This window comes from Thermothelomyces thermophilus, chromosome 1, assembly GCF_000226095.1.
Source record: "Thermothelomyces thermophilus ATCC 42464 chromosome 1, complete sequence".
In the NCBI taxonomy this organism is placed as follows: Eukaryota; Fungi; Ascomycota; class Sordariomycetes; order Sordariales; family Chaetomiaceae; genus Thermothelomyces; species Thermothelomyces thermophilus.
Window position 1 is genome coordinate 448,885 of NC_016472.1, and position 26,151 is coordinate 475,035.

The 26,151-nt window shown below is 54.6% G+C and overlaps 7 protein-coding genes across 7 annotated transcripts; 2 read left to right on the forward strand and 5 right to left on the reverse strand.

The window, feature by feature from the left end:
* Window positions 1–3,549: 3,549 nt before the first annotated feature.
* On the reverse strand, window positions 3,550–7,237 carry MYCTH_2141282 (uncharacterized protein; the record flags this gene model as incomplete). Its single annotated transcript, XM_003658348.1, has 1 exon — window positions 3,550–7,237. One exon carries the CDS (start codon window positions 7,235–7,237, stop codon window positions 3,680–3,682), a length of 3,558 nt encoding a protein of 1,185 aa, XP_003658396.1. The 3' UTR covers window positions 3,550–3,679.
* Window positions 7,238–7,814: 577 nt separating this feature from the next.
* On the reverse strand, window positions 7,815–9,612 carry MYCTH_2294104 (uncharacterized protein). Its single transcript, XM_003658349.1, has 4 exons — window positions 9,003–9,612; window positions 8,730–8,928; window positions 8,379–8,666; window positions 7,815–8,284 (listed from the first exon to the last, which is right to left on the reverse strand). The coding sequence occupies exons 1-4, from the start codon at window positions 9,134–9,136 to the stop codon at window positions 8,045–8,047; spliced, it is 861 nt and encodes a 286-aa protein (XP_003658397.1). The 5' UTR covers window positions 9,137–9,612; the 3' UTR covers window positions 7,815–8,044.
* A 2,368-nt stretch (window positions 9,613–11,980) lies between these two features.
* On the forward strand, window positions 11,981–12,846 carry MYCTH_2313262 (uncharacterized protein). The gene is made up of 2 exons (XM_003658350.1): window positions 11,981–12,063; window positions 12,174–12,846. The coding sequence occupies exons 1-2, from the start codon at window positions 12,022–12,024 to the stop codon at window positions 12,573–12,575; spliced, it is 444 nt and encodes a 147-aa protein (XP_003658398.1). The 5' UTR covers window positions 11,981–12,021; the 3' UTR covers window positions 12,576–12,846.
* A 108-nt stretch (window positions 12,847–12,954) lies between these two features.
* Window positions 12,955–15,022, reverse strand: MYCTH_2294109 (uncharacterized protein). Its single transcript, XM_003658351.1, has 4 exons — window positions 14,487–15,022; window positions 14,380–14,396; window positions 14,194–14,314; window positions 12,955–14,118 (listed from the first exon to the last, which is right to left on the reverse strand). The coding sequence occupies exons 1-4, from the start codon at window positions 14,752–14,754 to the stop codon at window positions 13,052–13,054; spliced, it is 1,473 nt and encodes a 490-aa protein (XP_003658399.1). The 5' UTR covers window positions 14,755–15,022; the 3' UTR covers window positions 12,955–13,051.
* Window positions 15,023–16,070: 1,048 nt separating this feature from the next.
* On the forward strand, window positions 16,071–18,438 carry MYCTH_2294110 (uncharacterized protein). Its single transcript, XM_003658352.1, has 4 exons — window positions 16,071–16,480; window positions 16,594–16,703; window positions 16,808–16,933; window positions 17,011–18,438. The coding sequence occupies exons 1-4, from the start codon at window positions 16,462–16,464 to the stop codon at window positions 18,046–18,048; spliced, it is 1,293 nt and encodes a 430-aa protein (XP_003658400.1). The 5' UTR covers window positions 16,071–16,461; the 3' UTR covers window positions 18,049–18,438.
* A 1-nt stretch (window position 18,439) lies between these two features.
* MYCTH_2294115 (uncharacterized protein) lies at window positions 18,440–20,239 on the reverse strand. Its single transcript, XM_003658353.1, has 3 exons — window positions 19,273–20,239; window positions 18,835–19,013; window positions 18,440–18,715 (listed from the first exon to the last, which is right to left on the reverse strand). Exons 1-3 carry the CDS (start codon window positions 20,107–20,109, stop codon window positions 18,652–18,654), a joined length of 1,080 nt encoding a protein of 359 aa, XP_003658401.1. The 5' UTR covers window positions 20,110–20,239; the 3' UTR covers window positions 18,440–18,651.
* Window positions 20,240–20,854: 615 nt separating this feature from the next.
* Window positions 20,855–22,856, reverse strand: MYCTH_2294116 (uncharacterized protein). The gene is made up of 2 exons (XM_003658354.1): window positions 21,652–22,856; window positions 20,855–21,512 (listed from the first exon to the last, which is right to left on the reverse strand). Exons 1-2 carry the CDS (start codon window positions 22,398–22,400, stop codon window positions 20,999–21,001), a joined length of 1,263 nt encoding a protein of 420 aa, XP_003658402.1. The 5' UTR covers window positions 22,401–22,856; the 3' UTR covers window positions 20,855–20,998.
* Between the last annotated feature and the right edge of the window lie 3,295 nt (window positions 22,857–26,151).

Genomic DNA, 26,151 nt, shown 5'->3' on the forward strand with positions numbered 1-26,151 from the left:
CGGCATCAGACGTAGGGCGTCCTTGAGTTCGTCAGACTGTTCGCCGTCGCTTTCCTCCACTAGATCCCTGACTGCCTGCTGAATAGTTAGTCGGCTTCTCGCGGCCCTCTCCCGTGGTGCGTTGGCTCACTTTCGGACCGGAACCCTGACCAAGTACCAAGTGGTGGTGATGGGACAGGTATCCCAGGCCGGCCAAAGTCCCGCTCACGTCGACATCCGAGGCCGAATCATCGTCCCGTTCCAACGGAGCGCCTCTATCTGGGCCGTCAAGACTGCGCTTCCTAGACGTCCTGATTACGGTGGGAGCACCAGGTCAGTGGCGAGGCGATGCGACAACATGGTCGTGGACCTGACCTTGAGTTGCCGTCATGCGATCGGTCATCCTTGGGAGATTTTGAAGCGCCTGCTTTCGATTCAAACCGGCAAAGATGGGACACTCCTCGCTTTAAGCAATGGTTGCAGGGAAACTTGCGGTCACACTGGGTCGAGTCTGTCAGTCCAAAGTTTTCTTCTTGCGCAAAAGCAAGTTGACCTCGTGACGGCGGGGGCGCCCCGGCACGCTCAGAGGCCTTGTTACCTTTTGTTTACGCCGCCGGCATTCGATGCAAGACGCCACCGCTGTTGTTGCAGCGTTTGAAGCCATGTCTACCTTACGCGAATCTGTTCGCTGGTCGGTGAGTGAAAAGGAACGGATTCGAGATGGAGTTCCCTCAGAAGGATCACAGAGGCTCTGTGGGGTCGATGCCGGCAGCACGGCGGCACTTTGCCGTCGCGGGTAACGGTAGGGGGCAACAGGCGGCACCCCAGGGAAAGTGTAGTGTAAGCAACGCCGCGCCTACATACACACACAGACACACACACACTTTGTGTGGTAGGTTTGCTGAGATACTTTGAGCCTAGCCCCAACTCGGCCAGGCCAGGCCCCCCCCCCTGCTGTAACCCTGTTGTACCACAGCGACAATCTCGCCAAATGAGGATTCACAGAGGCCCCAATCACTGCCTGCCAAGAACGCGCTGGGGGTGGGGAGAGGACATCGTGGGCGCTGCCGCGCATGCAGCTTGAACTCTTGCGATATCCGGGGCGTTGGGACCTAGGCGGGTTGGTTGGTTAAAGGAAGCCAACCCTCGATCCGTTTGGGGTTTTGGCTTTGCAAAGTCGGTCGGACAAAGGATTGCCTAGCAATAGACGGACTGGTTGGCAGGAGCCACCCCCATACTAGTACAAATGCCTTTAGCACACAGTGCAATTACAGGTAAGCATCCACACGGCCAGGCAGACTATCTTTCCCCGTCGCAAATGCATGATCTGGGAACCTTGTTCTTCATTAAGCGACGGTCTTTACGGCTAGTCCACGATAAGTGTTACACAAGGTAAGATTATTAGGCACGCGCTTGGTCGTCGCCATAGGTCGCCTCTGCGTGTGTCTGGCGGACGAGTCGGCAGCGGCAGCACCGATCTACTGTGTTGTTTGTACTGTAAGCGCTCATCCCATGCCCCGTGTACACTAGTGTACACTAGTTAATCCGCACACTAGTCTATTTCCGCAGCAGGCAGCGAACCGTTGCATTCGAGATTAGTAGAATCCTTCCACCAGGACTACTCAATTTACACAGTAAAATACCGTGTGTGTATGTGATATTGTAGGGTTCCATGCCGAATCTCTCGCAAACCTTGTACAGAATGTATGTCTATACATGCATATATACTACTACGTTAAAAGCCGTAACAGTCAAGTAATCTGACTCTTGTGTGTATATGGTATGTTCCTGCCTGAAGTTTTGAGCCTTCATTTCTGGCAACCGCGGCATCACCCTAGCACCGTGCCCTCTTTTTCTCATTTCGCGGCCAGGTCGTGAACAAAGGCAAATGCCCCGGTAAGTCGAGACCCCGCAATACCAGCTTGAATGAAAAGGGGCCCGGTTTACCCGAAGCAGAGCGATGTTTGCTTTCCTCGGTCCCGGGGCCGAGATGTTCGCTCGCTCGCTCGCTCGCTCGCCCTTTCGCTCGGTAGGGGAAAGGGGGATGGCCGTGCGCGAGCCACTTTTGCACTGCACCCTTCGATCCCCCCCGCATCTCGCCAAATGGCGTGCGGTATGTATCCGTACAGATTACACACACACACCTCTACTTGTACGATCCGTAGTTACTCGCGCACACACACGCACACACACACACACACACATAAGGTAGAAGCAGGTACGGAGTATTTCGGTATCTGTGGAGGTTTCCGAGGCCGAGCTTACTCCTAACTACACTGTACGGAATACTCCGTACTTGCACCTACACTACACCCCCCGCCCCCCTTCTCTTTTTTTCCGCCCTTTCCCCAAAGAGGCGAGTGGCTGAAAGAGCTAAATTCCTGGGCAAGATGTTTGTCGGTCTTCTTTGGAATTTAAATCCGATGGATGGAGGTTTGACGGCGACGTGACATCAAAAAAAGAGAACAACGCCTTGCCTGCTTGTGCTTTGGTCGTGTGCATACCATACAGATTACTAGCCATTCGATGTATGACAATGTATTTGATGTACGGGATGCCGCTTTCCTCCACATGTACAGAGAGGGTAGTAGCTGAGATACTACACCTTTACGTTTGGCAGCCAATTAAGAAAGAAGAAAGAATCCTAGGAGCAAAACATACATAGTAGGGCAAAAAGAAAAATAAGAGTAACCAGACCAGTTCCCACTCCCCGGCTGCGACGCTAAGTAAGAACCAATCCTGTCCGGCCGGTCAGGCGATCGAGAGGAGCCGTGCCGATGCTTCGGACTGTGATGCTGATGATGTTCCCTCGGGAGACTAGGAACAGAGAGAAAGAGACTCATCCCGAGTGCAGGACATACAAGCAATATGTTTGAGCGCTGCGCCTCGCATCGTCTTATTCGCTGGCCTGTCTCCCTCTTTTCCTACTGCTGACCGGTGAGGAGACGGGCTGTTCGATAGCCGGGATTGGTCGAGGCCGGGGATGCCGTCTTGAGACCGTGTGTGGTTTTGTGCTACGAATTGCATGTCCATGTGTTGGTGTTTGTGGCGTATTCCGCGCGTACGCATATGCACACTCGCAACAGACTCGACTACGCCGGAACCTTGCCGCTTCACTGCTCGGTAGCCCCGAGGCATCATACCCCCCTTCGAAACTGACAACATGATAAACACAACGTTGCACATGGTGGGACATCCAACTTTGAGAGTGCTGGTGGTGACCCGTTACCTTAGCAGGACAACGAATGACAGAACCATTTCAATGCTTCTCAAACTCTAAACGCCCAACAGAGCTATACCCTGATATGCATGAGGTGAAAGTCCCCCTTCCACCCTGACCCAAGCCTGCGATGAACCCAAACCGCCTAGACCAAACACAGCCGGCTCCCCGGACAAAGCCAGACAGACAGTTACTTCAAACAGAAACCATTTCAGGTGTAACCAGACCCCAACATGAGACGGGAAGCGGGAAAAAAAAAGGAAAAAAGAGAGAGAGTAACTCCCCTTTGCAGAACCCCCAACAAGCCAATGATGACATCCAACAATCACAGCAGCAGCATCGCGGCCGCCGCTACCACCACCACAACCACCACCACCACAACCACGCTACTTCATCGCCGCCAAGCCTCAGGAGAGACCAAGGCTTATCCTCTTGAAACCAAAGCGCTCACGAGTGAGCAAGCCGGCAAGACCTCACTCCTTATTCAAACCCCTCCCACACCTCCCCGCTCCTCCCCGTCTCCGTCCCTCCAATCTCCTCCCCATCGCCCTCCAACTCCGCTCTTAGCAACCCACTCAGGACAGTCACGTCAACCCCGTCCCCTTCCATCAGCTGCCCGGCTTGCTTCTGCCCCTCGAGCACGTCGTGCAGCCGGTACAGGTGCCCGCTCTTGGCCTCTAGCTCGCCCTGCAGCCGCTTGATCTCGCTCATGACGCGGCGGCGCTCCCGCATGCCGATCGACTTGTCGAGCCCAAAATAGATTTCGTTGAGCTTCTTGAGCTCCATCTGCAAGTGGTCGATCTCGTCCTGCGTCTCCTTGATGAGCACGGCGAGGGCTTCTCCGGGCGGCATGGCCGGCCGGACGGTGGGGTCCTCCTGGCCTGATAACGGCGGTTGGTGCATGCGGTCCGAGACGGGTATGGGCTTCTCGGCCGAGACGATCTTCTTGCCGCGCCGCACGTCCTCGGGCGTGATGAGGATCTTGTTGGAGGCGGGAGCGGCCGTGGAGGTCGTTCTGTGGCCGGCCGGAGCCGACGTGGTTTTCTCGAAGCTGTTGTTGCCGCCGCTGCCATGGGCGGCAATCCGCACACAAATGTTGCAGTTGACAGAATTGTGCTTGCAGATCCCGTCCAACACCCGGCGGGCGTCTCTGCTGAGGGAGGGGAGGGGTTGCTGCGGCAAATCCTTGGCGGTGCCCTGCTTGGGACCATCGAGCGTGATGTCGGGCATGAAGAAGGCAGAGGTCATGTTGGGCTCCGTCGCGTCGCGGTCCGCCTCCGAGTTGCGGCGGAGACGCGACCCAGGACGAGGGAGGTCTTGAGTGTTGCCCTGCGAAGACCTGCGGTTGCGTACCGTGTTGGGAGCCTCTTCCTCGGTCTGGAGGCTCGCCACGCTCAGCGCTGACTTGACGCTGAAGCGGCCGGTGTCCTCGAATTGACTAGACTTCTTGAGGATTCCGGGGGGCTGAGCCTTCTGCTGCGCCGACTTGGAGGGGATTCCGCTATCCGATTTGCTTCTCTGAAGAGTCGGGGGAAGCGAGGGCGGCAAGTGGTCGGTGACTTCGAGATCCTGCTGCTGCGCCCGTTTCTGAAGCTCCCGATAAGTATGCTTCAGCTTCACGATTTCGCCCTCCATGACGCTAGCAAAGTCAGAGTCCCCGTCGGTGAGGTGAAGCTCCCTTGTGGGGTCGTCGTCGACGTTGACGGCGCTGCTCTTTCCAGTCATATCGTCCATCGCCGTCTGTGACTCCCGTGGCTCGACGATGCGAGTCACCTTGGCCGACTTCCCCGTGAACTCTTGCTCCGCTATTTCGCTGATTCTGTTGGATAAGCGCTTGACCTTCTGGACGGCTGCTTCACGGCGCTCGAGCTTCTTCCGGAGCGCCGCCTCCCTCTGCTTGAAGTCATCGTCCAAGCGGACACAATCGTCGGTATCATCATCCACCGCCTTATTGGAGCGGGACTGGTTGTGGCGAGCCGCCTTAAGCCTCTCATTGACCCACTGGCCATGTGTTTCCTCTTGCTCGGAGCGAAGACGCTGGTTCTCCTCCCGCAGTCTTTCATTTTCGATAGAAAGGTCGAGATTTTCCTCCTTGAGAGAGCGAATCCGGCCCTCCCTCACGCTGAGCTCGCTGTCCTTCCGCTGCAGCTCGGCGGCCAGCTTTTCCGTCTTGGTCTGTAGCCGTTCGGCTTCGGCTTGGAGTTCGGCATTCAACTCGAGGACGGCCGTGTTCGTTGTCAGGCCCTCAATGTTTTCGAGCATCTTGTCTCGAGAACTGATGCCCTTCTTCAAATCGGCGATGTGTTGGTCCCGGGCGGCCACTTGCGCCTGCAGTTTCTTGTTCTCCTTGTAGTAGTTGTCATTGTTGCGCTCCATGCTGGCATGGTCCTGTGCGAGCTGGCGCTTCTCCTCCTGCAGCGCTTCGTATTGCTTGCGCACCGAGACCAGCTCCTCGCGAGTCATGCGGAGGTCTTTCTGTACCCCGCTGAGTTCCCGTCGGAGCTTGTCGTTCTCGGCGGTCAGACTCTTGTTGTTCTGGAGTGCCGAGTCGCGTTGATTTTTGAGGGTTTGGTTCTCGGCAAGCAGATTCTCGTTCTCGAGCTGCAGTTCCTCCTTCTCCTGCAGCAAGTGAAGAGAAGACTCGAGGTCCCTCTGCGTGGCTTCCAGCTCGGCTTGGAGCTTCGTGGCGCGCTCGCGGGCGACAGAGGCCTGATGCAAGGCCTCATCGCGCTCCGCGGTGAGGGCAGCAGTGTGGATGTCGTTGACGCCGACCTGTCTACTAGCCTGGTCAAGACGATCCCGCAGCTGCGCAATCTCACGCTCCAGATCCTCGTTAGGCCCACCGCTGCGCCGGAACGAGGCATCGGATTCTGAGCCGATGGCACTATCCGAGAGCTTCCGGCCCTTGAGCCTCTTGAGCTCAGCCTGGAGCAGGTCGACTTCGCGCTGCAGCCTCTCGGCCTCGCGCTGCAGCATCGCATCGTGGTCGTGGAGCTCGCGGACCTCCTCCTGGAGCTTATCCATAGAGACGAATATCTCCTCGTCCTCCTTGCTGATGCCGACTTCGTGAATCTCGTCGTGGTCCCTGCCGTGCTTGTCCAGACGGACACCAGACTTGCCCGACCTGACGAAGACAGGGACGCCGTTCTTCATGGTACTAAACTTGAGAGTCCCCGAAGTCCAGTCGGGGAGATGGCGGAGAGGAGGTAAGAAGAAGGAGCGGCTGGTGGGGGTGATGACGCTGTTATCGAGCCCGACGGCGTGAGCCGGGGTTGCATGGTCGGGTTGTGCATCGGAGAGAGAGCGCTTCGGAGTGGCGTCGTGTCTGGTGGTGTGTTTCTCGGTCCGGATCTTGGACGCCATGTCCTGGAGGGAGCGCTTCGCGGCATCGGGGGACAGGACGGCGCCCGGCTGGGTGGGCGCGAACCGGGACCGGCGCGATGCCGAGGCCGGCCGCCCAGGCGAGAGGGAGAGGACGGTAGAGCAGTCGGACTCGTTCTCAACGCGCGCCTGTAGATCGGCGCGGACGCGCTTCCTCTTTGCGTCGGCCACATTCCCAAAGGGATTCTCATCCGCACGTTCCTGGTTCGGGGGCATGTTCTCCTTCCCGCCCGGGGAGGCAGAAACGGGCTCGAGCGCTGCGGCCATGTCGTCTGTTTTGGTGAGGGACACGTCGGCCTTGGACAAGAGACCAGTCCACTCGGGAAAGGTGCGAGCAATGACCGACGTGTTGAGGACCGTGTCCGTCTGCCTGGCGCCGAAGCGGCCTGACCGGGAGGCGTGGCGCTTGGAGGGATTGGGCAGCTCTTGGCTCAGTCGGCGGGTGCCCTCGCCGTCGGGACTGAAGGAGAAATCGGAAAGATTCCGGGAGAGCTCTTCGGTGGTGGTGCTGACCGTGTCGTGGGAGCCCGTGGATGATGGTGGTGAGCTGAAGGGGTTCTGGTGCATACGATGTTGGAGCATCTCTTTTCTGAGTCTAGAAATATGCTTGGGCTTGCTGCTGGCATGACTGCCTCTGCTGTTGGTATTGATGTCCATGGCGAGCCTGCCAGAAACGCGTCGAGCGCGGTGCCGGTTAATTGAGGGGCGTATCGGTGGTGCAGCAGGCGCGATTGGGTGCAAGTGCAAGTGCGGGCGACAATCAACCTCGATTTGCTCGAGTCACGCCGAGGTAGGTGCGCTGCGATTGCTGCAACTTTACGAGAAGGTGCGTTTTAAGCTGGGCGCAGTTGATTATTCAAACTGCATCTTCACTCCAGAGGAGCGCTTTCCACAACGTTGGGCGCGGGCGATGATTGAGCGGAAGTCGCGAGTCGACCCTGGCAGGCAAGCGAGTGTCGGAGACATGGGAGCAAGGACGCGATCGATAAATCCATTTGTTTACATGCAGGGGTCAAAACACTCCCAGGTGGGCCAATTTGACGGCTCCGGGGGTGGGGCTGACGCTGGGTGCAGGGTGCGCTTTCATTGGTGGGACTTGCTGCTTTCCTCCTCTGGTAGCGTACTATGTAAGTAGGACGATGGGAGCCAGCAACATCGCCTTCACTTGTGCCACGCTACAGGTGCAAGCACGCTATCAGTCCAAACACGCAGTGCACTAAAGGTCACCGGCACGTTTCAACTTTCATAGTTCCGTTGCCTTTCAATGTTTGCATTTTTTTTGCTCAACAAGTCGTTCCGTTTTCGTTGCCCACATCCATATCATAGTAGGTATTGTAAAACCCATCCACTGTGACCTCTCATCAAGGTGATACTGCAAACCATTACTGGGGGGCCTAGAGCTATGGCTCGAGGCAGAGTCGGAGATCTCTTGCGACGGTATATTCCTCGCAAACCAGCTGTTTCTCAGCGCTCCCCGGCCAGCCTCCTGCTCTGGACCTCCCCGAGCGCCCTCGTACCACTTAGCAGGGTGACGGCCGCGACTGCACCCATGACCGGTAGCACCTGGAACAGGTTCCAGGTCGTATAGTACAAGAAGAAGACAAACTCCATCGCCAGTACGGACCCAAAAAATGTAGCATGCGACAGCGGCGCGGCGCCGAAAGCCTTGGAGAGGTGGTTCAGATTTCCGCCGAGCGCGACCCACTACGGACAACAGTTAGCAATGAATCTGTGACGTGGAATCTGGGAAGGAAGTTGGAAAAGCAAAGAGCGAGCGTGGAATGGAGGAGGAGCGTACGCCGATGAGTAGGGCCGGTAGCGTGGCAATGACAGCAAAGCCAAAGACGAGCGACACCAGCTTGGGTGGGTTCTTAGGGTCGGGGCGGAAGATGTGATGGATCTCGGGCTTCTTGCCGTATCGAAGGGGCTTCTCGTATGTTGGGGGTGGGATGGCGGCGTCCTGCTCGATCTTGAGGTCGAAAACGGGCGCGTCGAGGCCTTGGACCGATCCAAAGGAGGCCAGAACGACGGACGCCTTCAGGGGCTCGGTAGCGACGCGGAGCTGGATGGGGAGGTCCTTTTGCGACTGTTGTCCCGCAAACATCAGCAAGCTTGTCCCCAACTCGTAAACGTGTTCGCGGCGCCTTACAATCTGAACGACCGCCTTCCCTGTCTCCTTCACCGTCAGCGGAAATGGTGCTTCGAGCCCAGACTCTCGCTCCTGCAGCACCAGGAATGCTTGGTGCGGCCGCTTGCCCTTGCCATTCTCCTTGGCGGTCAGGATCAGCTTCAGTGTATCGGCGCTTCCGAGGGAGATGGGGTTTGCGAGAGGGCCTTTTTGACTAAGACTGTAAACGGAGAGTGGTGTTAGTATTAGCGTCCATCGTGCGCCCGGCTTGCTTGATGTCGTGGCTCCGCATACCTCTCCTTGATGGAATCGCCCTTCTTTGCAGCAACCTGCACGCTGCCGTCGTCAAAACCCCAAGCAGAGGCGGCTTGAGCAACGCCTGCTGCAAGAAGCAGCAGTGCTGTGGTAATTGACTGTATAAGCCGCATTTTGGGTGGGTGCCGTGGGAGCTAGAGTGATTGCTTGCTCGTCGTTTAAGAGCGGCGACTGAACGGCCAAGGCTGACGACGGGTTGATTCCGAAGCTCTGGACACTTGTTCAGCTCTGGCACCTGCACAGCTAGCTCCAACGCACGGCTCATCTTGCCAAGACAACTCGCTCCTTGGGCCAAAGTACGGATAGTCCGTACAGTTTGCACTACGCCAAATCCGGCTAGCGCAGCATCCAAGCTTGGCGATCAATCCCCCGTGCCGAGACCGTAGTGTACAGAGTAAATCCGAGCAAGCACCCAGAATACTCCGTACTCTGGCACACATGCAGCATCGAACAATGCAGAACCGCAGGACCTCTCCAACCTTGCACAGGTGCCTATATCGATTGCCGGGGCGAAACTCTCGTGGTAATGACGTTATGTGGGGAGAAATGCCGATAAGAACGTATTCTTTTGGGATTCTGTTGGAAACTTGCAATGAACAGCGAAAAGCATAGAATAGGGCACAGTTACTCCGTATGTCTTGCTTTCATTCCGTACCTCAGCTTCCTTAGGGACTCCCAAAAACATAGCCAACTTTGGAACCGTCTGCTTCTTTTCAGCCTCTTTGCTCTCGAAACGTTGTTGGCTAGTACGCAGTACAGATGTCAATATTTACCCTTCTATACGGAGATACTTCGATCGTATATGGATTGCCTTTTTTTTGCCACACCTGGTTGTTGTCTTTCCATGCCCCGAAACGTTGAATCGAATACTGGGTGAGGATGGGAGGTCCTCTCGCCTGCGTAGTCAGACGAGGTAGAATACGCATCAAGCTATACTTCCGTCCAGGTCCTTGCGGGACCGCTTATCGCGACAGTTACCCCCGCCGCTTTGTTGTTGAATGGGCGCCCGGGGGGTTGCACTTGTATCCAGACAAATCACTCCACGCCACCCCCGGATATCCGGCCAAGGCCAAATCAAGAAATACATCGGGGCAGACGGCTTTGGCGCGGAGCAGTTCAGTGTTTCCCAACACTCCGCCGCCACGACAGCCTAGAAGGAAGAGGCGAAATGCGGCAAAGCCAGATACGAAGTTCGGCGGCGGTTGGGAATCGAATAGATTGGATCTTTCCCTGGCGGGGTTTCTCGTATGCAAATCTGCATGCAACCAACCTTTTTTTGACTAATAATCGGCATGTCATGGCGTACCTTAGCGACGTTGACTCCGTACTAGTACAGACTTGGTAGTATGATCTGGTACACACTAGAATAGGCAATTGAGCTTGGTATCGCCCATTTTCCCACCACATCACAGACGCCCAGAGAACAAATGCACACTCCAGCAGAGCAGCCCACCCGCGCGCCCGCCAAATGGCATCCATCAGAACACTCGACGCAGATGGTTCCTTCAGCGCAGCGGCGCCTCGCCAGTCTCCTCGCCGTCATCAGAGACGTGGATGGATTCGCCGCCTGGAAACGAAACGCCGCACAGGCAACCCAGATAAACCGAACCCGAGCTTGGATGGACAAATACGTCATATCCGGCATCAGATGAACGTACCGCTGGGGTAGTTGTAGTTATCCCAGTTCGTGTCAGAACCCCGCTCGGTAGAAGACTCGTTTGTTGCTCTCCGTAGCGTACGTATTGGTCCACAAAACAAGTGGGCCATTCCCGGTCCTAGCTTGAATGCTCTCAGCGGTTTACACTAGTGTATAGTAGCGTGGTGTAACTGACCGGGTATGTGCACTCCTGTATACTACTAGTTAGTAGTGTAGGCACTGGCGACGGGCACATGCACTGCTCAGAACCCAGCACGCGTTGAAGAGGACATGACTTGACGATAACTCCCTGCGATCGGCCTGATTTCGCGTCGTCGGAGAGAGACGATCGAGCCGCGCCGCAGGCGCCGCTTGCTTCAAACAGCACCCTGCCTCCTTCTCGCGATCCTAACAACAGTTTCCAAATGCAGGGCTGCGTCGCGGAACTTGCAGGTACTGTGGCTGCTGATCCCTGCTCTACCTGCTCTAGCGGAGCGAACGCGGGGGAACATTGGAACATGAACCGACAAGGATGTGTAAGCTCGAGCCTATCACGAGAGCGTCCCCGATTGAGCTGCCAAGCTCGGCCAATCCAAAGCAGCCGGTGGCCTCGGGAGCTTCCATGACGGATCCGGGGTTGCTGGAGCCGTTGAGCCGTTTGCCTTTAAAATCACGGCAGCGCTGTTCCTTCCTTCAGTGCCGTTCTCATCATCCTTGACCAGCTCAAAAAGCCAGCCTGCGCTCGCTCGTTTTGAAGAAGTTGTTTTGGGCCTGATTTCCTTTTTTTTATCCTCACTTTCGTTTGTGCAATTCAGCCATTGCATTGAAGCAAGCTTGGGTATATCCCTCGCTGTAATTGTTTAATTTGGCTCCGTAATCATCCCCCCTGATTCCTGATCCCTGAACCCGGAAAGCTTCATCAGACGAAGGTAAGTCAACAAACACCGTGACAAGTGCAGAAATGCGGGCTCCGTCCCCACGCCACCTCCATTGCTCTTTCTTGTTTTGCTGTCCGGCTCCGAGGTCCGAGTTGCTCACACAATATCTAACCACAAGTGGTCCGGCGCCCCTTCAATCTGAGCTTGGCAACTCCCAGATACCGCAACTCACTTCCAACGAGCTCCCCCGTCAGCATCCGCGATGGTTTCTTTCCGGACAACACTCCTGGCGCTCGCCAGCGCCGTCGCCGTCTCGGCCGATTACTACATCGACCCCGACTCGGTTCCGCTCTCGCTCCGGAGTAAGCTTAGCCCCCCCGAACTGAAAATTTCTCCAAGCGGCCCCAGCGGGAGGACTGACAGTGGCATGACAGAGGCGTGGTGCAGCGACCAGCGGAGCATGTGCAAGCCCATCTGCCTTGACATGGGCGCGAGTGGCCCGACGTTGGACAACTCTTGCGACCCCGTACGTATTTTTCCCCGGATCCCCCGGATATTGCAAATGAAAAAGAGAGAGAGGAACAGGAGAGAGAGAGCCATGGCAGACAAGCTAACCGGTGCCTTGACCAATAACAGGAAACCCTCACGTACGGTTGTGTCTGCAGCGACGGCAAGCAGCCTAACGTGTCCGAGTACACCCTGACGTTGCCGTACTACGTGTGCATGGCCTGGGGCGAGCAGTGCGTGGAGGGGTGCGGCGACGACAACCAGTGCCAGTCGGACTGCCGGGAGAAGCACCCCTGCGGTGCCCAGAGCCCCAAGAAGGCCAATACGACGCAGACGTCCTCGTCCACCACGGCTTCCGCCACCGCCGCCCCGACCGACCAGGTCTTCGACGGCCTCGGCGACGGCTCGGACGACTCGGACTCGGATAGTAGCAACAAGGGCAATGCGGCCGGCGCCCTGCGCCTCGGCGACTCGTATGGAGTTGCCCTCCTGGCCGGTAGCCTGTTTGCTGGCTTTGCCCTGGTGCTCTAGATGGTTTCAATCTAGGCGACAGCGAGAATCGGTAGATGGAAGTCGGGAAGTTGGTGCGAAGTCAAAGGACTGGTTGTTGGTCTTAATAAAGGCGGGCCGAGAAAACCTGGATCTGCCCAACAGGTCCTGTGGTGGGAAGTGGTTGGTTCCTTGGCAGCGGCGTGCCCCACGATTATACAGATAGGAGGGGAAAGTATAGGTTATGGCTAATTTCCTGTTTGAAACAGACTCAGACCAGAGAGTTTTGTGTAGTAATACTAAGGATTACAGCACAGGCCCAGCACCGGAGTAGTATGAGTACCTCCCGGGCCCCTCTTCCAAACCATGCTCTTGAATGTTTAGGACCAAAGATCTTCCTCTCTCGAACAAGAACACATTGCCCCATAAAATCCTTTGCTGAGGAATGTAGGTTTTGTTAGTCTTCTGCATCGTGTCATCCCCCCCCCCTCCTTCTCTGAATTGCCATTCGTGCCTCATCAGTGCTCCCCTTCCTCCTTCTGCTGGTCTTCCTCTCCCTCGATATTCCCATCCTTGTCCACGTTCTTCCCAGCCGCTAGCGCTGCAGCCCTCGCCTCTTGGGCCTCGGCGACGTTCTGCCTCGAAGCTCGAGCCAGGTCAGCCCACTTCCTGGCCTCACCAATGGGGTCCGCCCACTGCTCGGGCCTTCGCCTGCCTCCGGGATACACGTCGTTCAGGTAGCTCTCCCGCTCCCTCGCGAAGGCCAGCAGCTGCTCCTCAGCGCCCCACTCCCCCATCGCCATGAGCCCGACAGGCAGCATGCCCTCACCTTGCTTGGGCTCGACGTACCCGGCCGGGAACGACACGGCGGGGCAGCCGCTCAAGTTGGCGAGCCAGGCGTACGTCATGTTGCGGATCGACATGTTCCCGTCGAAGCAGCCGTACTTGTCGTCGCCTTCGGTAATGGGCCAGCCGGCCATGGGCGTCGCCGGGCTCAGGATCATCATGCCAGGGTACTTTTCCCACAAGAAGGCCAAGTGCTGCATGATGACTTGGCGGATCTGTCCGTACTTGAGGAAGTCAATGGCCGGGGTCTGGGAGCCCGTGCCGATGACGACGCGATTGGGATAGTTGAGCATGTCGAGGAACGACGAGGGCGTCTCGGCGCGGTTGCGCGCGTCAGCCGCCGCCTCGGTGACGCAGATGGCCGAGTGGGCTAGCTGGCCCTCGCGGAGGAAGGGCAGCCGGATGTCGATGACTTCGTAGCCGAGCGCGACGAGGTGGTCCAGCGACTGGTCTAAGATCCGGAGCACGTCCTGGTCGACCGTGCCGCCAATCCACTCTCGGCAGATGCCGAGGTATTTCTTGGCCGAGGGTTCCGGAGGCGTGGACACGGCGAACAAGCTCTGGACCGGGTCCTCTGGATTCGGCTGTGCCATGAAGCGGTAGGCGATGGTCAGGTCCGCAGCCGTCGATGCTATGGGGCCGAGGGCGCACACAGACGAGCTCATGTGACAGACCCGGTTGTGCGTGGGCTTGAGGCCATAGACGCCGCAGAACGCAGATGGGATACGGATACTGCCTCCTAACAAGGGAGATAAGAGAGGAAAAGACGAACACGTCAGAGCATTGCCTTAGCGGTTTAGCTCAGCTGACTCACCTGCATCTGATCCAACAGCGATAGGCACGAGCCCAGCAGAGACAGCAGACGCGCAACCCGATGACGATCCGCCTGGGTAGTACGACTTGTTGTACCAGTTCCGGGGGGTTCCCGTTGTTGGCTTGAGAATGGGTGCTGTTAGTTCACGCTTTCCATGACAGGGTATGCAGCTGTCAAGGTGCTCACGTTGCAGCCAGTCGTATCTACAATGCTGTTAGCAAACGGCATGATTTAGAAACGGCGGAGCAGAAAGAGGGAAGAAAGAACAAAGAAGAAGAAGGAGAAGAACGCACCCATGCCGATCTCGTGCTGGTTTAGCTTGCCCATCATGATGGCCCCGGCCTCCTTCAACTTCCTGACAGGCCAAGCTGAACGTTCTGGCAACGTGTTGAAGTACTTGTGGGCGTCATTCACCTTCATACCCATCAAGGACACGTAGCCTTCGACATCCACATCGTCCTTGACGCCGAAAGGCACGCCGTCCAAGTAAGAGAGCGGCTTCCCTTGAGCCCAGCGCTCGGTCGACGCTGCGGCCGCCTCCAGGACATCCCGGGCACGCATCTGCGTGAAAGCGATGGCGTATTCCTTTGGCTCCGGCTCGCGGTCGCGGTCGATCAGCGGCAGCAGAGCCTCGACCACTTGGGTCGGCGTCGCCGCTCCAGACTTGTAGAGCTCGTGATAATCCGCGATCGAGGAGAAGCGGCCGGCGAGGCCCGCGGGCTGGGGCTGGACCAGCTCCGGCGGGACCTCGAGCAAGCCGCGCGGGGTGGTGCTGCTGGAGAGCGGAATGACATCGGGCTGGGCAGATAGCACCGACGTGCTTCAGTACACTGCCCCGGCGGCATGTTCTCTGTAACCCGTACGTACCTGGATCCGCCACGCGACGCCGTTCAGGTCGGGGGTGAATTTGATTTGGCCGAACTTGGCGTTTTTCCAGAGCAGCCTCTGGATGAAAGCGAAACGTTCAACCCTGTGGCATATGTCAGCAACCTCGCTCCGCACCAAAACCTTCGTGTCCGCTCTCAAGCGTGGGAGAAATCAAAACAGCGCTTACACGAACGAAGCGATGACAAGACCTCGGCCGCGCAGAGGAGGGTTCGTGTCCTTCTCCAGACGGTATTCCAGAGCAGAAGCCGGTGCTTCTTTGGCCCCCGGATGGTTGGCGAAAGCTTTCCGATTGGCGTGAGCCATGCTGCTGGCCTCGACTTCGAAGTGTTGAGACGGACGATAGGCGATGAGTTAAGCGTTGGCAATCTGGTCTTTGATCGGTGCTGATGTCTGATTGAAGCAGCGATGCAGGTCGGCAGATGACTATCAACCGTCTGCCCGTTTCATCTCAACTTGCCGCAAGCGCATGTATGCGACTCGGTGCATATACGGATTACATACAAGCTCTGTAGGCAACGGATATACCTGGTATGTATGTTGTATGTTTCAGTGGTATAGTACGGAATGCAATCCACTACACTACACGGTCGGTTACACTACACAGTAAAGCGCGTCGGGTATTGCCCGATTGGGAATTGCTGGGCGCCATCCGCTCTCGCGCAGTGCAGGCGTTCCCGGCCCGGTTATGGAAGGTCCTGCTACACCCCAGGAACACAGCTGACTCGCTACAAACCAGGAGATCGGTTCAAGGCGCCTTCCATATCTTCGCCGCCCAACTCATCAGTGGGAGCGACTTCCCAAAAACTCATTTGTTGTTGCACAGACAGGCATAAGTTATAACCCAGAACCGGAGCTTCACCGCCCGTAGATTTTCACGTGTCAAGCCGATTGGTGTGGATCCTCGGAAGCCAACCGGGGAGCGCCCCCATCTCTGTTGGGATTTGATTCGCAATGTCTCAACAATTGAACTAAGAAAGGCAACAGAGAATCTCTGTTCAGTGCAGGAAAAGGTGGAACCTCTAGCGTCGCTTTGCACTCGAATTAGCGACCTCCATCTGCCGAATCCGTACACATCCGCTCGTTGTAATCCGTACAGGACGCAATTCTCCCGTCCCTCGGCTGAACAATTTTTTTTTCTTGCCTGTTCTTCATGTTCCTGCTTCTTTCCCGCCTTCCCCAACCCCCCCGGTCGACAAGCAGGAGCGCTCAACCAGGACCCTTGATTATCTGAAGGAAACCCCTTCCTGGCCGCTACCCAATCCCAAGCGCTTCCCGGCGGTCAAACACACCTGCCTTTCACAGTAAAGCAGCCCCTCGAACTGCAAGTTGGTGGTTGTTTGCGTCACCACCGGCACACCTCCTCCTACTCAGCAGCCGATCATGGATTTCTACAGCAGTAGTGCGTGAAGCAAGCTCCGCCCCGCCTTTGCTGATGCCCTGAATACGGCGCTCCTGGCCAGAGGCCGTTTACAGATCCCGTCCGAGCTAACCACGGCGCCGCCCACACCATAGAACAAGCAGCCGCCGAGTGCGTCTCGGACGAGGCCCTCATCCACCTCAAGTCCTACAAGTACTCGGCCGTCGACAAGTCGCCCATATCCAACTACATCCTGCGCCCATACGTACGCACTGCCCCGCCCCCGCTCGGCAAGTTTCCCACGCGCCCCGCGCGCGCCGACCGCTTGCTCTCTGCGATACAAGACGGACACAGCTAAGATGGGAACAGTGGAACGCCTTTGTCGAGCTGCTGCCGCTATGGCTGGCCCCAAACATGGTAACCCTTCTTGGGTTCATGTGCATCCTCTTCAATGTCGGCTTGATGGTCATCATGGTGCCGGATCTTGAAGGACCAGTAAGGCCCACCGATACGTCTTTTTGCAGCGCCCGGCTAACCTCCTTGCCCTTTTCCTCCTCCCCGCCTCCTCAAAGGCACCATCATGGGTGTACTACAGCTTTGCCTTGGGCCTCTTCATGTACCAGACCTTCGACAACGTCGACGGCAAGCAGGCACGCCGCACCGGCACCTCGAGCGGCCTCGGCGAGCTCTTCGACCATGGCATCGACAGCCTCAACTGCACCCTCGCCAGTCTCCTCGAGACGGCTGCCCTAGGCCTCGGCACCTCTCAGTCCGGCGTCTTTACGGCCCTCTGCCCTTGCCTGCCCATGTTCTTCTCCACCTGGGAAACCTACCACACCCACACCCTCTACCTGGGTGTCATTAATGGCCCGACCGAAGGCCTCCTGCTCGCCTGCACCTTCATGATCCTGTCGGGGTACTATGGCCCAGGCATCTGGACCGAGCCCCTGGTCAAGCTCTTCGGCCCGCGCATCGAGGCGCTCCGCATCTTAGGCCTGACCGACGAAACGCTCGCGCACCTCTCGATCCGCGACTTCTGGGTGGCCTTCATCGTGCTCTCCCTGCTCTTCACCCACATCCCCTTCTGCATCTACCACGTCGTGAAAGCTCGCCGCGCCCGGAACCTGCCCGTCGCGCCCGTCTTTCTCGAGTGGACCCCGATGGTCGTGTACACCGTCTCCATCGGCGCCTGGCTGTACTCGCCTTACTCCACCATCTGCTCCGAGAACCACTTGGTGCTGTTTTGCTTCATCATGAGCTTCGTCTTTGGCCGCATGACCACCAAGATGATCCTGGCGCACCTCACCCGCCAGCCGTTCCCCTATTGGACCGTCATGCTGTGGCCACTGGTCGGCGGCGCAGTCCTGGGGAACCTGCCCCGGCTGGGGCTGCCGGCCGTCTCGGCCAAGGTCGAGTACATGTACCTGCTGGGGTACTTGGTGTTCGCAGCAGTGGTGTACTTCCGGTGGGCGTGGCTCGTGACGACGAGCATCTGCCGCTTCCTGGGGATCAACTGCCTGACGATTCCGTACGAGAAGCAGAGACTGGTTCACCAGCAGTCTCAGGGGATCCTGAACGGGATGCCGGCAAATGGAAGGAAGGTGGACTAAATTCCTAGAGAGGACGAGGGAATGATAAACAACGTTCTGAGATGTGGTAACTGGTCAGGATATAATGGGAGAAATGGAGTAAATTCGATGACCGGCGCTGTGGGATGATGAAGGCATTGGGTTTTTTTGCATCAGAGCATGGCGTTTGTATGGTTTCGGGTTGTCGCCGTTGGCATTCATGCATGCGTTGACTTAGCAAGGCCCTTGCCGGCGGGCGATAGTGCTCTAAGCGGTCTTAGATCTTTGGTAATGAGCTGGAATGGTAAAGATAATAGACCACGCGTACATATATATCTTTTTCATCGCCGCTCACGAACTTGAACCCGGAGCAGCATTGACTATTCGGACCGTCCTTTAGAAAAGGAAGAGAAAAAAAAGGCAAAGTTTATCTGAGGCTTGATCAAGAGGCTTCTTACTTCAAAAGGCCGCTACTTTTACACGTGGGGAGGACTGCACAAGGACAGTTCGTCACTTAATATTTTCGGAGAAGATGAATGAGTGGTCATGATCCAAGATTATCATTACTCCAAACGTCGTGTCTTCGTTACAAGAGCGAGTATAGGAAAGGCGAGGCATGCGGCGCGAGGGCCATGCGCCGCATGGTCATGAGAAGAGGAAATCCTTTAGGACCGGCGAGCCCGAGAATTCTGGGTTCAACAGGATGCAGCTGGGACAAGTGTCAGCATCATAGGTCTCTCACTCTCACCAACACGTTTTCCTGGAATGAGAGGGTTTGGGGGAGAGAGGGACAGGGGAGGGGCGTCCGGGAAGGAGGGGTGGACGAACTTCAAGAAGTACTGCAGCCCGGCCCGCCTCTTCTCGAGGAAGCGCGGGTGGAAGCGCTTGAGCACGCTCTTGGGCGGCAGGGCCGGCACGGCCGCCTCGAAGCCGGGGAAGGTCTGGACCAGCCGCCGACGGAGGTCGTCGAACTCGGAGTAGCGCTTGCGGATGTTCATGCGGGAGCCCTGGAGGCGGGAACCCTGTCAGCTGTAACTCGCTCACTCACACGCACGCACACACACACACACACACCCCTCTTCTTCTTCCTCTTCCCCTTCCTCTTCCCCCTCCCCTCATGCGCACTTCCCTTCTCCATTGACCATGACCTAGTAAACTGGAGGAAGGAGGCAACGCGAAAAGAAAAAGAAAAAGGAAAAGGAAAAGGAAAAGGAAAAGGAAAAGAAAAAGGAAAAGAAAGAAACTCTGAGAGATCGGTAGACGCACGTTTAAGGTCTCCACCTTGATAATCCACACCACGAACGCTCCGATGTTGGTCGTGCTCCCGTTGACGAGCACGTAGTCGGTCACCTGCACGCTGCGCGCCCAGCAAGCCCGGTTGCGCTCGCGCCCGTGCCGGTCGCCGCCGTTGCTGCGCCGACCTCCTCCTGCCACCGCCCCCGCCGGCCCCACCGACGCGCGCCCGTTTCCCACCGCGCCGCCGCTGCCGTTGACCCCTTCTCCTCCCCCCTCTTCTTCTCGCTCGTTGTCCTGCAACGTGATGGCGCCCGGGGGGAGGACCGACTCGGCGGAGGCGCTCGAGACGGTGCGCGCGTGGCCGTGCTGCCCGAGGAGGCGGCCGGAGGAGGATGATGATGATGATGATGATGCGGTGGCGGTGTGTGGGCGGGGTTGCTGCCCGTTTTGCTGCTGCTGCTTCTGCTGCTGTCGTTCGAGAAGGCGTGGGTTCGTCCAGTACGGGGGGATGGAGGCGCTCGGCGAGACCACTTCGTGCGAGGCGGCGTCGTCGGAGGGGATCGAGACATCGGAAGCGGCGTCATTGCCGCCGTCGCCGTCTTCCGGGAACAGCGGTGCCCGGTTGGATTCGGGGTCGGGATCGGGATCGGGTCCGCATCCGCGCTCGTGGGACGTGCTGGCGACAGGTTGTGCTATGCCATCTTCCGGCGGTGTCTGCTCCGGCGGTGTCTGCTTTGCAGGTTCCTCGTCACCATCGCGGGCGGCGCTGCCGCTGCCGCTGCCGCCGCCGTTGGGGGAGGGCTCTGGCGGGTGTGCTCGTTGCACCGACTGTTGTGGATGCTGCTCTGACTCGTGTTCCGACGCCATCAGGCCATCCGAAGCAGAAAAAAAAATGGGCTACCTCATGAAGCGTGTTGATCTGTTCAAGGGCCGCCTATCGAGGCAATGCGCAAAGAAGACGCAATTGTTGCGGCACAGACAGAGCGCCGGGAAGGGGGGGGGAGGTTTGGGGATTGAATTGTCGGCCGTCAGCGCCTGCGGAGCACTAAACTTTTAAGGATTGGAACTGGCAAGGCTGTGTTCCTCTTGGCAAGCTCGTCGTGTTTAACTGTGCACTAGAGAGGATGTCATGGGGATTGAATGTATATATCAATAACTGTTCGAGATACTTCCATGTCTGAGTTGGCGAAACACGGGGGTTGTGTGGGACAATGGCACCTAAAATCAAACAGGTAGCGGTTTCACGCCAAGATGATATCTGTCACTGCTCTGCCGCAGCACTTGAGCGCTGCAACGCATATCGTCACTTGCCCCACTAAAGCGTACCTTTGAGGGACTGGACAAAGGCGACGCATACTTGCCGCATTAGGTAAGTAGATAGTGCTGAAGTAGCAATACGATAGAAGTCAATCTTGGATATACATGTACTGTACATTTGGCGTCATCTGGCTGGGTTGGTGGTGGTCACGTCAGCTACGTACGTTACAGATCTGTTAATTCCGTAAACTGTCCTGTTCAACAAGAGATCATTTTTTTCTATACAAGTTCGAGATTTAGGGTTAGGGTACTGTTCACTTGCAAGATAATAAAACAATCCCAACCCCCAACTAGACAAGAGCAAGCTGTCCATATCAGGAGGCTGGTTCTCTTGAGCTGTTACAGTGGGCGGCTTTGCAGTTGGCATTCGACATTGCAGGCCAGCTGGCAGCGCTCACCTCCTTACTTGCATGCATTGTGCTTGATTGGTATCGTTTAACTACAGTTCCTCCTTCTCAGAGTACTTGTCTCCTGCGTCGGACGGTGCCATGTCGGGAAAGTAGCCTTCCAAGTCCATCCACTCGGCCACAAACGCCGTCATAATCTTGGCCCAGTCCCTGATGGTTGGTACATCAAGATGGGGGCCGTCGTCGTCCATGGTATGCCACACGGACGGAAATGGCGAGGGGATGATGTGCAGGATATCGACGCCCCTCCGCATGAACGGGACGTGGTCATCCTGCACAAAGCCTCTGAACCGCGTCGCTTCTTTCCCGCTCTCGGCCAAGAAGGGTTTCCTCGGCTTCGTCTCGAGCAAGTCCAGCTTCCTTAGTCTCTCTTCAATCTTGGCCAGGTTCTGATACGCCCAGTGCGTCTTGGGGAAGTAGGACGGAATGTTTGGCTCGGCCGCACCCAACAGGTCGAGCAGAACAAACAGGCTGATCGCCTCCAGCGGCGTGGAAAAGCTGCTGCCAGCCTCGTACCGCGTCCTCTCCCACGCTTCGGCGAGGGCCCTGAACGTGTCCCCCCGCGTCAGTCCCGCAAGGCTACTAAGAAAAAACGAGGTGAAATGACATCTACGTAAGAAGAGAAAGAGGATAGATAAGACATAAAGAAGGGGGGGGGGGGGGATTGCAAAAGAAAGACTCTCACCTCGACCCGTACAGACTATCCCGCTCGCTCCATTCGACCCAGGCCTCCTCCCCGTCCAGCAGCAGGATCTGCAGGCCCTTCTCCTCCCCGTCGAGCCCGGCCTCCCCGCTCCGCTCGGCGGCCTCCCAGCGCCTGGTCAGCGCCGCGTCCACGGCGCGCGCCACGAAGAGCAGCAGCGCGCACGGCACCGCGCTGTCCACGGCCCCGACGAACCCCTCGGGCCGGTACAGGCTGTCGTAGTGCGCCGCCAGCGTCAGCCGCGCGACGTCGCCCTCCCGCGATGCCGATGCCGATGCCGGTGCCGGTGCCGGTGCCGTCGTCCAGGGGGGGTCCCGCCGCAGGACCAGGTTGCGGAAGGGCACGGCGCGGTCGCCCGTCGCGGGCGTCGCCGACGTCGTGTTGTGCCACTCGGCCGCCCACCCCGCGTGCAGCCGGTCGCGCGCGAAGGCGGCAAAGTGCTCCTGCACGGCCGCGTGGCCCGGCGTGCCCGGCACGCGCGGGCGCAGGATCGGGGCCAGCAGGGCGCCGTGGGTCGGGTCGAAGTCCGGGTCGAAGCCGTCGGAATAGTTCTCTGACGACGACGACGACGACGATGGAGAGGAGGAGGAGGAGGGGGAGGAGGAAGACGAAGAGAACAGGCGGGGCAAGTGGCGCAGGGTCGCGTCGGATAGTGGGGTGTAGGCAAATGAGGGACGGGCCTGGATGATGGTGAGGGCCAGGAGCAGGAGGGAAGTGAAGAGGTGTCTCATTGTTGTCGAGAGGGCACAGGAGCGCTGCGAGGTGCAGCGCGTTGTTTGGTCGGCTAAGGCAAGTTCATGCTTTTGGGTTGCTGCGTTCCCTGATTTTGGATGTGCGACCTTCAACCTCACGCCGGGGAAAGGCCAGGTCTATGATATGTCGTCTAGATGATCACCTTTGGTATGTAAGCCAGGTACGTATGTACTTATATACATACATACATCACGAATGGACCAACTCCGTAAAGGCAACGTGTATCGCCCGCTCCTGGCTGGAACAGGAAATAACTATATCGACGATCCGAGGATAATCGCACAGTGCTCAGGATTTGCTCCCGAATCCTCAAACTCAAGCTCGAGAATATGTTTTCAAGGGAAATGTATTAATAGACATTGCAGAAGTAGCAAGAAAGAAAGGCAAGGTCATGAAAGCCTTGTTAACGAGGTCACTACCATTCATGTTGTTTCATCGAGATAGACATGTTAAGACGATGGCTGAAGTGGCAGCACTGTGCGAAGGTTCCAATTGAGCCCGATCTGGGGTAACACAAATGCAAGGCACAGGGACCCATGACATCGACTGTCGGAAGCTGTAGAGCTTCTAAACGTACTAGCCACGCGTTTGCCACAGCTGTATGAGGCTGTTCAACACATTGGCCAGCTCCTTTGTCTATAAATATCAGTCGTTTTGTCTCCTTTGTAGATAGTTTCAACAAGGCACTCTTTCCTTCGTATAGCCACCTACTACAAACACTGCTTTTAACGCTCCTAGAAGCTTATTACTACGTTTAGCAGTTATAAGCCCGGCGCCTTAACTGCTCCTCTACCGATATATCTTTAATATTAGTAGTAGCTTCTTCTATTACGAACTCTCTTACCTTGCTTTAATACGCTTTTAACGACGTGTCTATTATGTCTAAGATCTTAGTCGAGACTTCTATATGCCTTATAGGGCCTAGTTCCTAGAACTTATGGTATATTAAACTATAGTTATAGGCTAAATTTGCTAGTATATAGGGATTTATTAACCCTTATGGCGACTATAAGCTGGATCTAGAAGTTCTATAGTACCTAACCTATAAGTAAGCTAGAGATAACCTTATCCTAGCTTCTTAGGAGTAGCTCTTAGAGGGATTATTACCTTCGATATCTATAGATTTAATGCCTTCTAATATAGCTATCGTAACTAAGTTTATATAACTATAAGACTCCTTTTACAAAGATATTATATATACTATAGACATTAGTAAATAGATAGGATAGCTATAATACTAGCTAGTATATACTATAGATCCTGAACTCTATAAAGTTATAAAAGCGTATAAGAAGAAGGATATTAACCTTATTAGGGGAATTATCTAGGCGCTTTACTCTATACTTACGTTATCTGTTGTAACGCTCTATACGATAGTTATAATATAATATATAACTAGTCTTAATATAGCTAAGCGTTCAGAAGTTAATCTATAGCGCTAGATTTGTAACTTTAATATTACCTTCTAGTAAGCCATCTAATATAACATCTTAGAAGTATAAAGCGTATAAGGACTTTATACCTTTTTTAACGCTATCGCTATATATATTCTACTAACCTAGGCAGCAAATAAGAGGATAGAAATCGAGCTTGCTAATAGTATAGGATAGCTACTTCTAGAGCTTAATACCCTTGTTATAATAGCCAAGATCCTAATTAATAACGACATGTAACCTAGAGTCTCTCGGAAGTATAGAATCTTCTTAATAACTTATATACTAACACTTCTTATAGCTTAGAAGAGTGGTAAGGAGAGAGGCGGAGACTTATATAAAGACTCTTATAGCGGTTAACGACGTAATATAAGATGCCCCTATAAGTGTCTAAGATATCTATAGGATCTAGTAGACTATTATATACTTAAGTAAGCTATCTATAGTAACAAGTAACGCTTATACCTTTCTAATAAGGAGTATAAGAGGATTTACTAAGAGCTTGACAAGCTAAAGTAGGCTAGACTAAAAAGCTAACTTATTACTAAGTAAGGGGAGCTATCCTATTCTAGGTAGTTAAGGGTAGGATACCCTAGTTCCCTTAATATATTAATTACTAGCCTTTAACTACTTGGCAAGCCCTTAACTTACTATAGAGCATTTAGTATAGTCGCTTTATAGCGCTATCCTCTCTTGGAAAGCACTTTACTAGACTTATATAGCATGACTTACTTAGTTAATAATAAGAAGTTCCTTTTACTTAGGACATTTATTAAGGTAGAAGATCCTAAGTTCGTTAAAGCAGGTATAACGACCTTTCCTATTAGTAAGAAGGGTACTTAGGTAATCGAGAACATTCTAAATGGACTATATAGACTATATATTAAAAGCCTAACGCTTAAGGATATTACTATCGTTAAAGGATTCTATATTAATATTATCTTAGAAGCTCTATTACTTAAGGCAGGCGCTTAGTACTATAGCTTAGATTGCTTACTATATTTCGGAACACTAGAAAACAATATTATACTTTATAAGTTAGAACATAAGTATATGTCACGGAAATATACATACAGATGCCGCCTAAGCCACTGGCACGAACAGGCCAATCAAGCCGAAGGAATGATAGACCAATCAGGACGGGATCACGCTTAGCAAGAAATAATCCTAACAGAGGATCACTAGCTCACGATATAAGCCAGGTAAGCCAGTATAAATGATCACCACAACTGCTAGTGATCCTAGGAGTATATATATATATAAATAGTCACTCGTTATAGTGGACTCTAGGAGTTCACCAGTGGTAACAATCACAATCACAGTACTCATACCAAGTATTGCTAATTACTATAAGAGATAACTCTAAGTGTTATTATAAACCCTTTGGCTTTACCAAATCCCTTAGACGACCTGCCTACTTGTCCTGCTTAATCTACCTCCGTCTAGACCCTTTTAGAAGAAGTCTAAGTTAGGTTCGTTACACGTTATTACCACTCCCTTTGTTCTGTCATAGTTCAGAACGGAGGTAACTTCGACCTTGATATCGACATAGCTACTAACGTCACGGCCGAATAGCTACTCACTTAGCTTAGTCAACTCTAGCAGTGGATCTAGGAGTTAGACTAGAGAGACAAGGCTACTTAAGCTCGAATCAAGGAACTTAAGAACCGCGAAAAGTACTTGTAGAAGTTAGTTAACGAGGCCTACGCCAAAATTGAGGCACTCGAGGGTGCCAAAGCAAAGCGTATCAAGATCGAACTATCTAGTAAATACGGAGGAACTAAGGAGGATCTTGTAGGATTCCTAATAAACCTCTGATCCTACTTTTGGCTTAATGACGACAAGTTTCTAGACGACAAAGCTAAAGTCCTCTATATAGCTACGAGACTAGAGGGCAAGGTACTTAGATAGTTTAAGCCTATATAGAATGACTATCTTACTAAGGAAGATAAAGATGACTAAGACATATTTATATAAGCAGTCTTTCAATCTTATAACTATTTTAAAGAGAAGCTTTAGAAGGTTTTTAGCGACAAAGACAAGAAGATTTATATATAAAAAAGACTTACTAATCTCTAATAGACTAAGTTAGTAGCCTCCTATACTATATAATTTAGACAAGATATACTTAAGTCTTAGCTTAATGATAAGGTATTAATATAATTATTCTATAATAGCTTAAAGGAAAAGGTTAAGGACAAGCTATATAAGTACGATTAGCCTAAGACTCTAGATAAATATATTATATAGGCTATTAGGATCGATAATCAACTCTATATATAAGAGTAGCAGAAAC

What these genes read in the sequence shown, in the direction of transcription:
- MYCTH_2294104 (XM_003658349.1), bottom strand. Translation starts at nt 9,136, where the DNA reads ATGCGGCTTATACAGTCAATTACCACAGCACTGCTGCTTCTTGCAGCA. An exon ending in GGCGATTCCATCAAGGAGAG is followed by an intron (nt 8,929 to 9,002) that starts GTATGCGGAGCC and finishes CTCCGTTTACAG; the next exon opens with TCTTAGTCAAAAAGGCCCTC. An exon ending in TACCGGCCCTACTCATCGGC is followed by an intron (nt 8,285 to 8,378) that starts GTACGCTCCTCC and finishes TGTTGTCCGTAG; the next exon opens with TGGGTCGCGCTCGGCGGAAA.
- MYCTH_2313262 (XM_003658350.1), top strand. Translation starts at nt 12,022, where the DNA reads ATGGGCGCGAGTGGCCCGACGTTGGACAACTCTTGCGACCCC. An exon ending in TGGACAACTCTTGCGACCCC is followed by an intron (nt 12,064 to 12,173) that starts GTACGTATTTTT and finishes GACCAATAACAG; the next exon opens with GAAACCCTCACGTACGGTTG.
- MYCTH_2294109 (XM_003658351.1), bottom strand. Translation starts at nt 14,754, where the DNA reads ATGCGTGCCCGGGATGTCCTGGAGGCGGCCGCAGCGTCGACCGAGCGC. An exon ending in CGCTGTTGGATCAGATGCAG is followed by an intron (nt 14,119 to 14,193) that starts GTGAGTCAGCTG and finishes CTCCCTTGTTAG; the next exon opens with GAGGCAGTATCCGTATCCCA.
- MYCTH_2294110 (XM_003658352.1), top strand. An exon ending in ACTACATCCTGCGCCCATAC is followed by an intron (nt 16,704 to 16,807) that starts GTACGCACTGCC and finishes AGATGGGAACAG; the next exon opens with TGGAACGCCTTTGTCGAGCT. An exon ending in TGCCGGATCTTGAAGGACCA is followed by an intron (nt 16,934 to 17,010) that starts GTAAGGCCCACC and finishes GCCTCCTCAAAG; the next exon opens with GCACCATCATGGGTGTACTA.
- MYCTH_2294115 (XM_003658353.1), bottom strand. Translation starts at nt 20,109, where the DNA reads ATGGCGTCGGAACACGAGTCAGAGCAGCATCCACAACAGTCGGTGCAA. An exon ending in TCAAGGTGGAGACCTTAAAC is followed by an intron (nt 19,014 to 19,272) that starts GTGCGTCTACCG and finishes TCCCGCCTCCAG; the next exon opens with GGCTCCCGCATGAACATCCG. An exon ending in GGGCTGCAGTACTTCTTGAA is followed by an intron (nt 18,716 to 18,834) that starts GTTCGTCCACCC and finishes CACTTGTCCCAG; the next exon opens with CTGCATCCTGTTGAACCCAG.
- MYCTH_2294116 (XM_003658354.1), bottom strand. Translation starts at nt 22,400, where the DNA reads ATGAGACACCTCTTCACTTCCCTCCTGCTCCTGGCCCTCACCATCATC. An exon ending in GATAGTCTGTACGGGTCGAG is followed by an intron (nt 21,513 to 21,651) that starts GTGAGAGTCTTT and finishes GGACACGTTCAG; the next exon opens with GGCCCTCGCCGAAGCGTGGG.